The 13,334-nt window shown below is 40.0% G+C and overlaps 1 protein-coding gene across 1 annotated transcript; it reads left to right on the top strand.

The window, feature by feature from the left end:
* Positions 1–5,408: 5,408 nt before the first annotated feature.
* On the top strand, positions 5,409–6,247 carry LOC136230792 (shikimate kinase 1, chloroplastic-like). Its single transcript, XM_066019977.1, has 4 exons — positions 5,409–5,537; positions 5,620–5,698; positions 5,790–5,854; positions 5,940–6,247. Exons 1-4 carry the CDS (start codon positions 5,415–5,417, stop codon positions 5,994–5,996), a joined length of 324 nt encoding a protein of 107 aa, XP_065876049.1. The 5' UTR covers positions 5,409–5,414; the 3' UTR covers positions 5,997–6,247.
* Positions 6,248–13,334: the final 7,087 nt, after the last annotated feature.

Raw genomic sequence — 13,334 nt, 5'->3', positions numbered from 1 at the left:
ACGATGAGTTCATGCCTGATGCCTTCGTTAATGGAGAAGCTTCCGGAGCGAGATGGATGGTGATCCGATTACATGGTCATGCCCCCGATTGACGTTACTGTCTTGGTGTGGATGAGAAGTTGATGCGAGCGCATGCCCCTGCAAACTTGAGGTGAGATTTCATGTGCATTCAAGCTAGGGATACTGCCGTTGGGAGTAGTCGCTTCGGTCGAAGTTTGACTCTTGAGAGGACAACAGAGAAGCAGGGGAACCAAACTTCATAGAGCATGAGAGAGAAGAATAGTCACTTTTTGTTTAGTTTCTTTTTTTTTAGATTTTTAGATTTTGGATTGGTTTATAGGTGTTGAGGTGATTTCAGTTGAATGGGGTGTCTATTGATGCGGGTGCTTTCATTGCAAATGCAACCGTCTAGCTTAAGTAAAACACTTGGCAAGCATCCATTGAATTGTTCACTGCTCAGTTTATTAACCACTGTCACCAAAGTATGCCCTTTCGGGTTTTCACATTTCAGTTATTTTAACTCTCTCATTTTACCCCCGGAATTTTCAAATAAGCGCCCCGTGGGGTTTTCACTTATTGGGGTGTCCCTTATTGTTGCATAGGCCGTCCTTTGCGGATTTTCAACCTATCGGGATTCTCTTTCTTTTTTTTAATTTTCATGAGAAAGATTCATTGGTTCCTTTGAGATTGACCGTAGTTCTAAACTTCGTTGCCGTCTTCGTCTTCATTCGACTACGTATTTGATGAGAAAGATTCCTTGGTTCCTTTGAGATTGATCGTAGTTCTAAGCTCCGTCGCCGTCTTTGTCTTCATTCGACTACGTATTTGATCTTTCTTTGCTAAAGTAAGCTTTTCTCGTACATTTGATCACCCATTTGTTGGGCAATGTCAACCGCTCTTGTCACCTTGACGCTCCTCGGCTAGTCCCGTCTGCTTTTTGTTTGAATAATTTTCTTGTACTCTTGATTGGCTTGACTTTGCCCCTGAGCCTTTTCAGCATCATCTTTTTTCCTCTTTTTTTTTACTTTGCTTTGAGTCATCATAAATCTGAACCTTTTCGTTGATCCTGGAACAGGGTCCTTTATCGTTGATAGGTTAGTTGCCCCCGTCTTGTTCTGAATGGTGCACTCATATACTTGTGTCCCCTTTGGGGGAAGAAATTTTTGTCGGTGCCTCAGTGCTAGCATGGTTCTGGGGGCTTGCTGCTTCCTCCTTCTTTTCTTTTCTTTTTCTCTCTTCTTGGACTTGTTGATTGTCGCTCAGTCTTCTTTTTGGCACAAGCCGGTGAGAACCCTTCGTTTGATGGGTCTACGCCCGACTTATCATCGTAGAGCCAGGGAATCACTTCTCATGATTTATTTTTTTTATTTTTTTTACTCTCTTAATTTTCTCTCTTCAGTGGTTAAGTACTGAGCAATAAGTATATTCTAGAGCTCACGTATGTGCCATGATAGAATCGGGAATATCTCAATTAAGTGGATATCAAATGTAAGTACGTATGTTTGGGATAAAATTTGCGGAAACGAAATTTCATTGAATTCAAAAGGAGGTTAATTAATAACATCTTGTGGAATAGAAGATAAAATAAAAGACAAGGATAAAGACTACAAGTGCAATCCTCTCTCTCATGCTACTTCAGGAAGCTTCAGATTCTTCCACTTTATAAGTGTCCTCAATCTCGAGAACTTCTTCTTTAGCTCATCCTGATCCGTTGTAGACTTCACCGTTCAAGGAACAAGTCGAAGGCTTCGTCTGATGAGAAGGATCTGGGTCACTTATCTTTCCAGCTTCGATGAGATCTTGAATTTCATGCTTCAACCTCATGCAAGTACTTGTTTCGTGACCATATTTCTGGTGGAAGTGGCAGTAGCCCCTGCGTTTGACTAACTCAGTGGTTTGACCTCCCGTGGCTGGCAGAGGATGAAGTATGTCATGCATTCGTAGACCCTCCAACACTTCAAATAAGGGTTGAGTGAAAGTGGAGAACTCCCTTCCCTCCCCTCTATACTGAGCGGGTGATGGAGGGCGAACAACCCTGGCAATATCATGTCCCCGATGGTGTGGAGCTTGTTGTGAAACATGGTGTGAGGCTACCCTTAGTGGAGTGAATGTTTGTGGGGTAGATTGTGATGCGAACTGGAACATAGGTTTCTCTACAGCAGCTTTCGGGATTTCCGCAACCAGTGACTCATTCAGGATCTCCCGGACTAACCTTTTCAGCTCTATCTTGAATTCATCTGAAGCAAGGACATCGGGAAGAACTCGTTCGATTTCTGCTCTAAGATTGAAATCTCCTATCATCCCCTGGGAACTTTCAACCCCATCATTCTTAGCAACCTCTGGATCATTAAGAGCATGTTTGAACTCATCAGAAAAGATGTATTTGGCTAAAGCCCCTTGCACACGGCTCTCAAGATTGTGGTTTGAATTGCTGGACTGGGCCATGAGTTGGGTTTCTAATAAGGGAAGAGAAATGATGGGTGAGTGGAGCTTTTTAGGCATTATGAATTTTGATGATGCGATGCACGTGTGATGCGAATGCCAGAGCTATCTACTTGTGCCTCCTATCGATGGATGTATGATTTATGCATGATTCGTGGTGTGCGCTTTATTTCTTACAACACGATTTTGAATAGAGCTAAACCCCCTTTTTTACTAGAGCTATCGGCAGCGCTTCGATCGTCTGTGTTAACTTACCTGTTTGGAAGTGCGGATGCCTGAAACCATTTCAACCGTTATGCATACATTAGTATGAACCCTACGAGTTTACCTTGCAATGCTTTACAAGATGTACAATGTTGAATGATGCTCGACACGACTGACGCTTGTAAGATTGAGACGACCCTCATGATAAGTAAAATTCCCTAGGACGCTAGGTAGATGAGAGTGTACCCTAATGATATCTGTGATGTGTAGATACATTCGAGGGGTAGCGACATGAGTGGGGGGAAATGACATACTTGGTACACCAACACGACCCACGACCTAAAGAAACAACATAAGCGACTATGCATGAGGTGTATGTGAGGGATTGTCATCACCGGTTGTAATGACGTACTTCGAAGATACGGGGTGTTACACGGGCTGATGTGACGCTCATGGTACGTCCGAGACTTAAACAGACCATAATGGAGACGTGCGGGGCATGTATCCATAGTTTACTTGGTATCGATACTGATAGCAGGGAACCGCCTTTCTGGGAAACACAAGCTCCCTGAAACATGCCGACATAGAGGGTGTGTCCTAAACTAGAAGTAAGCGGGACACGACCACCCCATATGGGGCGTGGGTTAATGGTTAGTTTAAACCCAAGATACAAATACGTAGACGTACCAATGGAACCTTGGCGTGCTATGCAGAAAGTGGTAACACACAGGGTGTGCCCCAAACAGGTTAAAGCATAAGGGAGACGCGAGTGACATACGTGATGTGCACTAATTGTCAGCTTCTCTTGGAAAGCAACTATTACAATGAGGGGTATTATTTGACGGGACAATGAACGTGGCATACCCGATACTCGAGGTCCGAATAGGATGCATACGTCAACATACAAGGTATGTGCCAGTTATTAACTCCTACTTGGCTTACTAATATCACGACAGAGTGATTTGAAACCCGGTACCTTTAGGAAATACGGTGACGTACATAGTGTGCTTCAGAGGTAGCCAAAAGGCATGATGGGAGTCACACTCGATGTGCCCCCATGGTTGACTTATACATAACTTACGAACAATGTGATGGTCTGATTTTGGGATTTCGACCATCGCGGGGGAAATCCGACATGCTAGGTACGAGACACGAATAGGGTACACATACGACACACGTGTTAACTGACCAACTTTGGGCATAAATGACGCACAGAGATGACTCAAGATGTACCTCCTAACAACATTGGAGGTGTCAGCTAGACACAAAAAAAATATTTTTCTCAAAAAATTCACTTTCTCTCTCTAAAAAATGTCTGAGTGAGAAGCTTTCCCAAAAATCCCTCCTCCCCTCAAATGCATGGGGATCCGTGCCTTTTATAGGCACGGATCCCGAAGGTTGGGCGTCGCCCGATGGGAGTTGGGCGACACCCAACTCAGGTTGGGCGGACGCCCAACATTAGTTGGGCGAACGACCAACTTAGGTTGGGCGGACGCCCAACATTAGTTGGGCGAACGACCAACTTAGGTTGGGCGAACGCCCAACTTCTAATATATCTGCCTAGTCCCTAATTGTTTCTTTATACTAATACATTTTCTGTCTTTGTTTTCCTCTAATACTAACAGTTCATTTTTCTGCCCATGTAGCTTCAGTATTGAAATCTGGACAATTGCACACTGCTTCTGACGAATCTCTGATTTTGAAGGTGTGAAATATTATTGTTTGATAATTAAGCACATTTTAATACATTCATGAATCAAGGAAGGAATTTTGGTTTTTAGTATTTCTCAGCATCAAATTTTCTACAGTAAAACCTCTATAAATTAATACTCGATAAATTAATAAACTCTTTAAAATAATAATTTCTTCTGGTCCCTACTTGAGCCAGTTCAAAAAATGATCAATTTTAATAAATTAATAATTTTCTAGAACAATCCCTTATAAATACATTGTATTATTACCTCTATAAATTAATAATTTCTCAAATACATATGCGAAATATATATAGATATACATACTTGGGATAATTTAGCAAAATATGAATCTATAGTATTTTGTTTTGTTTTTTTGAAATTTAAATCTAGTTGAATTTCATCTCTAACTATTCTCAGTGAATTCAAAAGTTCCGGTGTATCCTTGTCAAATTTTAACAAAAAATTGTAAAGAGTAGATGATGCTATAATTGTTTCCTTTCTTGTGACTGGTTTTAAAAGTACCAAATCATCTTCAGCTTCATCCTCAATTAAATTTTGCATAACGCTTGATACAATTTCTTCTAAACTTTGGACTTGTGAGCATTCATTGTTTTCACCTAGATAATCCAATATTTGATTGACATTCATTTGATTGCAGTAACCAAGCTGATCAATCATTCCCTCAAGTTCATGAATGTCTCCTTCCGTGATTGCTTCCTCTAAATTCGTTGTGACATATTCATTCTCTGTACGAATTTTGCAATGTTTGAAACAATTAATAATTTAAAATTTATTTTTAAAAAATTTAAAATCACTCTATAAATTAATAATTATTAATTTATCGATTAATTAATATCTCTCTAAATTAATAAAATTTCATGGTCCCAACATTATTAATTTATAGAGGTTTTACCGTATAAATTAATACAGTAAAACCTCTATAAATTAATAATGTTGAGACCATGAAATTTTATTAATCTTCATGTTTGATTTATTTGACGGCTTTCTTATGCGATTTATTGCGTAAAAGTTAAAACAGTAGAGTACACCTTTTGTGTGGTTATCAGGGAATACATGCAAAAGGGAATTAGTGTGTGGTTGGATGTGCCTTTGGAAGCATTGGCACAGAGGATTGCAGCTGTAGGAACCGACTCCCGACCCCTTCTACATCAAGAATCAGGCGATGCCTACTCAAAGGCAGGTTCTTGTAATTGTTCCTCTTGTTTATGCACACTTTGATAACGTATTCATACTCATTTTGTGTATTGGCCTTTGGCAGGCTTTCAGTCGGTTGTCGACACTTCTTGAAGAGAGGGAAGGATGTTATGAAAATGCAGATGCCAGGGTTTCTCTGGAAAGTATGTCTGCCTAAATCTATGTTTGAAATTTGTGTGCAACTGAAATCTGAAAATTAGGGTAGGCTGTATAATAAGTGTATGTGTTGTGCAGAAATTGCAGCAAAACAAGGATACAGAGATGTATCTAGCATCACACCAACTACAATTGCAATTGAGGTAATCTATCTCTTTCTGTTTCTCTCTCAATGGCTGAAGTGATGGTGTAATAACAAGTAAATGGTGTTTGTTAACATTTTGGCAGGCGATGGAACAAATTGAGAAATTCCTAAAGGAGGAGGGAGACATGCCAATACCTTAATTATGGTCTGTGGTTGATACCATACCATCCATGTTTCTATTTTTAAGAGCGGAACATGGCATGTGGCTTCAATATGCATATTTATTGGGGTATTGTATTGTATTGTTGTGTAATTGTATATATGGGGGTTGATTTCACACCTTTTATCACTTCTGTTGATGCACGCATTGAACTAGTGGTTATCAGGGATTACATGTGTGGTTGGTGTACTCTACTGGTTTAACCAACATGAAGATTTAACTATTTGTTAGTATTCAATAAAAGGGAAGTTTGTGCATTTCATCTATTTAGGGGTGGCAAACACAGTGGGGGCGGGGATGCATTCCTCGGTCCATCCCCAACACTTTCCGGGACGGATTCCAGAATCTTTTTTGGCCCTATTCCCGCCACGCGTGAATCCCCACAAGTAACATTGAACAGGCCCCCAAAAAATACATTGATTAGTAATTGAAACCAGAAAAATTACTGGTTTCATGCCAAAAGAAAAATTTGAAACCTTTTGTGTGCTTGATAACAAGAAAAAAAAAAGAATTGATCAGTGGATTTGCAGGAATAAAAACTAAAGAGAAAAGAGATATACAAGTATTCTGTTACAAGATGAAGTAGGAAGAAAGTTGAATGTGGTAAAAAGAAGTAATCTGCAAGTGCGAAGGAAGTTGAATGTGCTAGTTAATTTAAAAAGAAGTAATCTGCAAGTGGTTAATTCCAAACTTATGTGCTGAAAAGATCACATATGTTTTGTGTCATCCACAGTTGGGCAGGGGATAGTACCCATGTTTCCATTCCCAACTATTTTGGGGATTCTTGGTATCCGTCAATTCAGATCCCTTTGGAATCCTTGTCACGTTGCCATCAATAATTAAAGATTTAGTTAGTTGGGGAGTGTAGGTGAATCCAGAGGTTATACAACTTTTCAATGCCCTCTTTCACAGCACCAACTCCATCCACAAACAGTTTTTATCCCATGCATTCCCTCTTTCAAGAAGAAGAAGAAGTGCATTATTACTTTCAACCACATTCACAGGGAAGCAAACAATGTGCATATTGGCTTGCCAAATCGGCTCTAGATACTAGCATTGGAGTAACTTCCTTCGGATGCCCTCCAATCGAGATTGAACAATTTCTACAAATAGATTATAGGAGCATAGAGGATTCCAGATTAATTTATGTAAATCCTCATTGACTGCTTTCAGTAGCTTACATTCCAAACCAAAAAAAAGGGTTGCCCCTACAAATTCAATCAACTAGTTAAATGATACATTGATTTTTATATTTTGATATGTTAAATTAGTCTATTTTCAATAGTTAAACTCGCTAGTTAAATTGATTTAAATAAAACTTAAAATAATAAAACTACCCTTCCCATACAAATTCAATCAACTAGTTAAATGATGCATTGATTTTTATATTTTTTATATTTTGATATATTAAATTAGTCCATTTTCACTAGTTAAAGTCACCAGTTACATTGGTCTAAATAAAACTTAAAATAATAAAACTAACATTTAATCGATTTGTAATTGTAAAAATATTAGTGATGTTTCTCAATCTGCAGAATGTCATGATCAGACTGAATGAATGGATCTGAGTATAACGAACAAACAGTTAGGAAGGGGTTGAAATCCGGTGTTTCCTCTTCAATGCTTAAGTCATGTAAGATACTTAGAGAAAGTGATGAGACGGGAGTTGGGCGACGCCCAACTCAGGTTGGGCGTCCGCCCAACTCAGGTTGGGCGTCCGCCCAACTCAGGTTGGGCGAACGCCCAACTTCTGTTGGGCGCGCGCCCAACAGCCGTTGGGCGTTCGCCCGACGTCGTTGGGCGTCCTCCCAATGAACGTTGGGCGTTCGACCGACGTCGTTGGGAGCCCACCCATCGAACGTTGGGCGACGTCAATCGTGCGTCGGGCCACGCCCAACGCTTGACGAGCGACGCCCACCGTCCGATAGGCGACGCTCAACGCTCGGCTCGTCGGGTGGGCGCTCGACGCGCCGCGCGCCGTTATTTACGGAGCGACGATCGTTACCGGGAGCGACGTTGGTCATTCATCGGCCGACGCTTGACCTCCGGGGCCCTCTTATTTATCGATATGACGATGAACGTGCCCGACCTTACGCAGGAGATGCTGAATTTGTTGGCGGGGCTATCACATGCCGGCTCTCCGAGTTTCCCATTGATTTTTAAATTTCTTAACTAATGGAATCAACCGCTTTAGCCGTTTGTCGTGGGTTTTCATCACAGGTCCTCCGACTCGGTGTCTACAGCCGCGGTCAGTTGGAATAGTTCCAAGCAGGGAAGCGTAGCTTTCTCTACGACCGAGTCAGAGTACATCGCTACTGCGGAAGCAGCAAAGGAAGCGGTTTGGATTAAGAATGGAGCCATTGCACAAGCAAAGGAACCACGGTCTCATAATGCATCCAAGCATTACCTAAAGTGATACCACCTTGTAAGAGAGATTGTTGCAAGAGGAGATGTGAGAATAGAAAGAGTACCTACTGAGGACAACGTTGCAGATCCGTTGACAAAGCCCTTAGCCCAGAAAGTACATGATCGTCATCTAAGTTCTACTGGGATAAGTTGTAGAAACAATTGGCTTTAGTCCAAGTGGGAGTATGTTGGGGTTTAGTGTCCTATAGACAATTGTTCTAGGATATAAACTTAATGTAAATGAAGTGTTCTTTATATCATTTGTTTTAATAAGATATGGTTTCATAACTATATAAAGGCAACCTCTTTTAAGAACTAAATAAGTCTAATAAAAGGAAATCCCTAAGTTTGTTTAAAGTGATTATAAAGTGTTCATATAATCATGAAGTGAGACGAAACTTTATAATAAACTAATAAACTTAAAACCGCCCCAAGTCAAGTAATATGTTTAGAAATAGGATTGACATATCACTGCTGAGACTTGCATGTAACAATGTCTTCTGTCGAGACAGAGAGCTGATCTCACAAGCTTCAGATATGCAGATATTTGGACAGTTACATGGATCCGATGAAATGGAGTTCATTAGGATTGGGGACCCGACTTGAGATAACAGGATGGGTAGATTTATCCTTGTCACCTGTGTTGAAACACCTTTCCACAAGATTTTGATTTGACAAAATCATCCATGATTAAGAGGCAATTAAATTTAAATGCTTTGATTTAATTGTACTAATGTGTTTGTTCAATATTGAGTGCAAAAATATATATATAAAGTTAGACAGGACAAAAGTCAGCATAAGCCAAGCTGAGTGGAACGGAACTCATCATGAAAGAATAGAAGCTGAGTGGAGTAGAACTCAGTATCAGAAGTCTCCTTCAAAGTTGCCGGAACGAGGCTGACTAAATTAGAAGACTCCTTTAGAATTGTATAAACAGAACGGAGCTGACTAAGAAGGAACTCAGCATGGAAGTTGAACATTCGAAGATAACGAATGGAGCTGAGTGATAGTCAGGATAGCATGAAGGATCCGTTCACTAAAGGACAAATACTGCCAATCTTCTGCACCAATAATTGAAGCCTCGAAAATACACAGAAGACTAATTCCAAGAAACATGGGTCAATGGATTATTGGTAAAAGACAACTGCCACAAAAGACAAGTCTATAGGAAGAAGACAAGGCTGACACCTGAAGAAAACAGATGACAGGATTGGCCTGCAAAACTGAAGCTGACCAGAAGCTGTCTACTAAAAGAGCCGTTTTGGAATCAACGGACACACCAAATTCAAACGGTCTAATCTCCAGAATTCATCTATAAAATGGACAAGGATTTCACTTGGACATTTGCCGAATTACAAAGAAGAAAAATCCAAGAGAGAAATCTTCAAAGCACTCAAATACAAAGATCTTACACCAAATCTTCTATTCTTTGTGTAAATGCTAGAGTGATTCTGTGTAATCTTCTAAAGTGTTCTTTACTGAAAAGAGAACAAGTATTTATCAATTGTAATATTGAGAGTGTATGTTGAGTGCTTGGTTGTAAGCATTCAGTGGTAGAAAAATCTAAGTGCTGGGTTGTAGTACTTAGTAGGAGCTGAGTAGACGAATAGAGGACGTACTCTTGCATACTCACTGCCTTGTAAAGGGTTTGTGCTCTACCTTGAAAGAGCTCAGTATTGGATTGAAAATCCCAGGAGGAACTGGGGACTAGACGTAGGCAGAGAGGCCGAACTAGGATAAGTCGTGCTGAGTAACTTCTAAACTCTTTCTCTCAATATATATATATATATGTGCATGTGTTGCTTGTGATATTTACTCAGCATATGAATTGTTAAAACTGAAACTGAGTAAATCTGAGTGCTGAGTTGGAAGCTGACCTCTCAAGAGTCAATTCCCAACTCTCAGGTCAAGCAGTCTTAGTCAACATAGAACTAAAACTGTCTGACTAATCAATCGGCCGTGCTTACCAACACGCTGAGTTAACAAACTCTTAAAATAACATTAAGTCAGCATAATTAAAAGCGAAAAAGTTACATTAGTTCCTATCCCCCCCTTGGAACTAATTACTAGGGACCAACAAGTGGTGTTAGAGCTAAAAGCTCACTACTCAAACATCTAACAATCTTGAGCTGATCCCGATAAATGGCTGAAAACAGAACTCGTTTCCTTCCAGGGAACCAAACAACACAGATACTCCCTGAGGGATTATCAATTAGTCGGCCTCCCCTATTATTTGGATCTAATTATACATTCTGGAAGAATAGGATGAAGAAATTTATTCAAGCCACAAACATGAGTGCATGGCTTGCAATAGTTCAAGGTCCACATATACCTTACAAAACTGTTGATAATGAGAAAGTTGTCAAGAGTGAAACTGAGTGGACAGAAGATGACCTCAGAAAATTGCAAAACAATGCTTCGGCTATCAATATGCTTCACTGTTCTCTAGATGCTGCAGAATACAATAAGATTTCAGGTTGTGAGTCAGCACAGGAGATCTGGAAGAAGCTGGAAGTGACTTATGAAGGCACAAGCAAGGTCAAGGAGTCCAAAGTAAACCAGCACATGCGATTGTATGAACTGTTTGAGATGACTGACAATGAGGACATTTCAGCAATGAATGCCAGGTTTACCAACATAATAAATGAGCTCAAAAGACTCAGGAAGAACTTCACTGAAGAAGAACAAGTGAAGAAAATCTTACGAAGTCTTCCCAAAAGCTGGCAAGCTAAGAAGACAGCTGTAGAGGAAGCTCAGGACCTGACCACATACAAATATGATGAGCTGATCGGTTCCTTGCTGACCCATGAAATTTCCATGAAAAACTTTGAAGCTAAAGAAAAATCTGAGGATAAGAAACAGAAATCACTAGTGATGAAAGCTGACTCCACAGAAGCTGAGTCAAATGATGATGAGGAAATGGCCATGTTTACTAGAAAAATGAAAAAGCTGTTCAGAAGAAATGAAAGAAATAGTAAGCGGCCATACAAGAGAGGAGACAGATATAAAGCTAAGTCCGGTGACACCAGATACAAAAAGGACAGCTCCAAGCCTGTCACATGTTATGAGTGCCATCAAACTGGGCATATTAAGTCAAGCTGTCCTAATCTGAAGAAAGATAATAATGGAAGCAAAAAGGCAATGGTGGCCACGTGGAGTGACAGTGATGAGTCAACATCATCTGAAGCTAAGCAAAATGAAACAACCAACATATGTTTCATGGCAGATGATGGAGCTGACCAATCTCAATCTGAGCAAGCTGACCTCTCTGGAGATTCTGAGCAGGAGGAAAACAACAATGAGGTAACATCCTTACTTTTGCTTAGAAACGAAATGGTAAATGCCCTGAGTGACTTATATACACTAACTAAGAAGTGTAACAAAAAGATTAAGGCACTTAGCAGGCGCTGCGATGAGATTGAGGAGGTCAAACTGAGTGATCTTCGATATCTCCTCCAAGACAACTCAACATTGCATAGCAACATAGAAGTTATGCACAAGTTTGTCTTGGAAGTCCAATCAGATTCAAATAAACTGAAAAAGGACGTCACCACCTTACAGAACCAAATAAAAGGTTCAACTAAGAATAAACCCCATGCTGAGTACTCAGGTACTGGTCAACATAAACAGTTTACTCAATGTAGCTGTTGTGGGAAGAAAGGACACACAAAAGCTGTGTGCTGGCATAACAAACAGACTGTCCAATGTGACTTCTGTGGTAAGAAAGGTCATACTACCAAGGTATGCTGGCATGCTCAGCACAACAATGCTGACCACACTCAACATCACCCTCAAAGGGTAACTCAGTGTGGCTTTTGTGGTAAAAGTGGCCATACTACAAAAGTATGTCGTCACAAACTAAAACATGACTCTGCATTTGTTTATACTAACAAGAAAGGACCCAAAAGGAATTGGGTACCTAAAGATGAATAGTTTAAAATGCAGGTCAGCTTGACATGCGTAGAGAAGTCAAAACTTTGGTACATAGACAGCGCATGCTCAAGACACATGATAGGTGATGAAACTCAGTTCATCACACTAGAGCTTAAACGAGGAGGTAGTGTAAGCTTTGGAGACAACAAGAAGGGTAAGATAGTTGGCTCAGGAACTATCGGAGGTAACCCCAGAATTGAGTCAGTCTCCTTAGTTAAGGGTCTCAAATATAATCTTCTAAGTGTAGCTCAGCTTTGCAAGAGTGGAAGAAAGGTTATATTTGATGATACTCAATGTCAAATACTCGAGGGAAAAACAAACGATGTGATTTTAACAGCCCCTCGTGTAGAAAATGTTTATATGTTGAGTTTAGAAAAACAATTTTCAAATAATATATGCTTAGTATCTAAAGAGGACAACTCCTGGCTATGGCATAGGAGACTTGGGCATGTCAGCATGGACCTTCTTGTCAAACTAGCTAGAAAGCAATTAGTTGAGGGATTACCCAAATTAAAGTATGAAAAATATCAACTTTGTAATGCTTGTCAGCAAGGTAAACAAACCAAAAAGTCTTTTCATAGCAAAAATGTTGTCTCAACCAAAAGACCATTGGAATTACTACATTTGGATCTTTTCGGACCTATCCAGCCACTCAGTATGGGAGGTAAGAAATTTTCCTTAGTTATTGTAGATGATTTCTCTAGGTATACTTGGATCATCTTGCTGAGTAGCAAAGATGAAACATTTGAGATGTTTACTACATTAGTCAAAAAGCTTGAAAATGACAAAGACCTAAGAGTAGCTCACATTAGAAGTGATAATGGTGGAGAATTCAAAAACCAAATATTTGATGAATTCTGTGAAACCAATGGTATTGACCATAATTTCTCTGCCCCTAGAACTCCTCAACAGAATGGAGTTGTTGAAAGGAAAAATAGGACAATATTAGAAATTGTCAGGACAATGCTGAGTGAAAATA

This window comes from Euphorbia lathyris, chromosome 5 (genome assembly GCF_963576675.1).
Source record: "Euphorbia lathyris chromosome 5, ddEupLath1.1, whole genome shotgun sequence".
Lineage (NCBI taxonomy): Eukaryota > Viridiplantae > Streptophyta > Magnoliopsida > Malpighiales > Euphorbiaceae > Euphorbia > Euphorbia lathyris.
The sequence above is the reverse complement of the archived record's forward strand: the minus strand, read 5'-3'. Positions and strand labels throughout refer to the sequence as shown.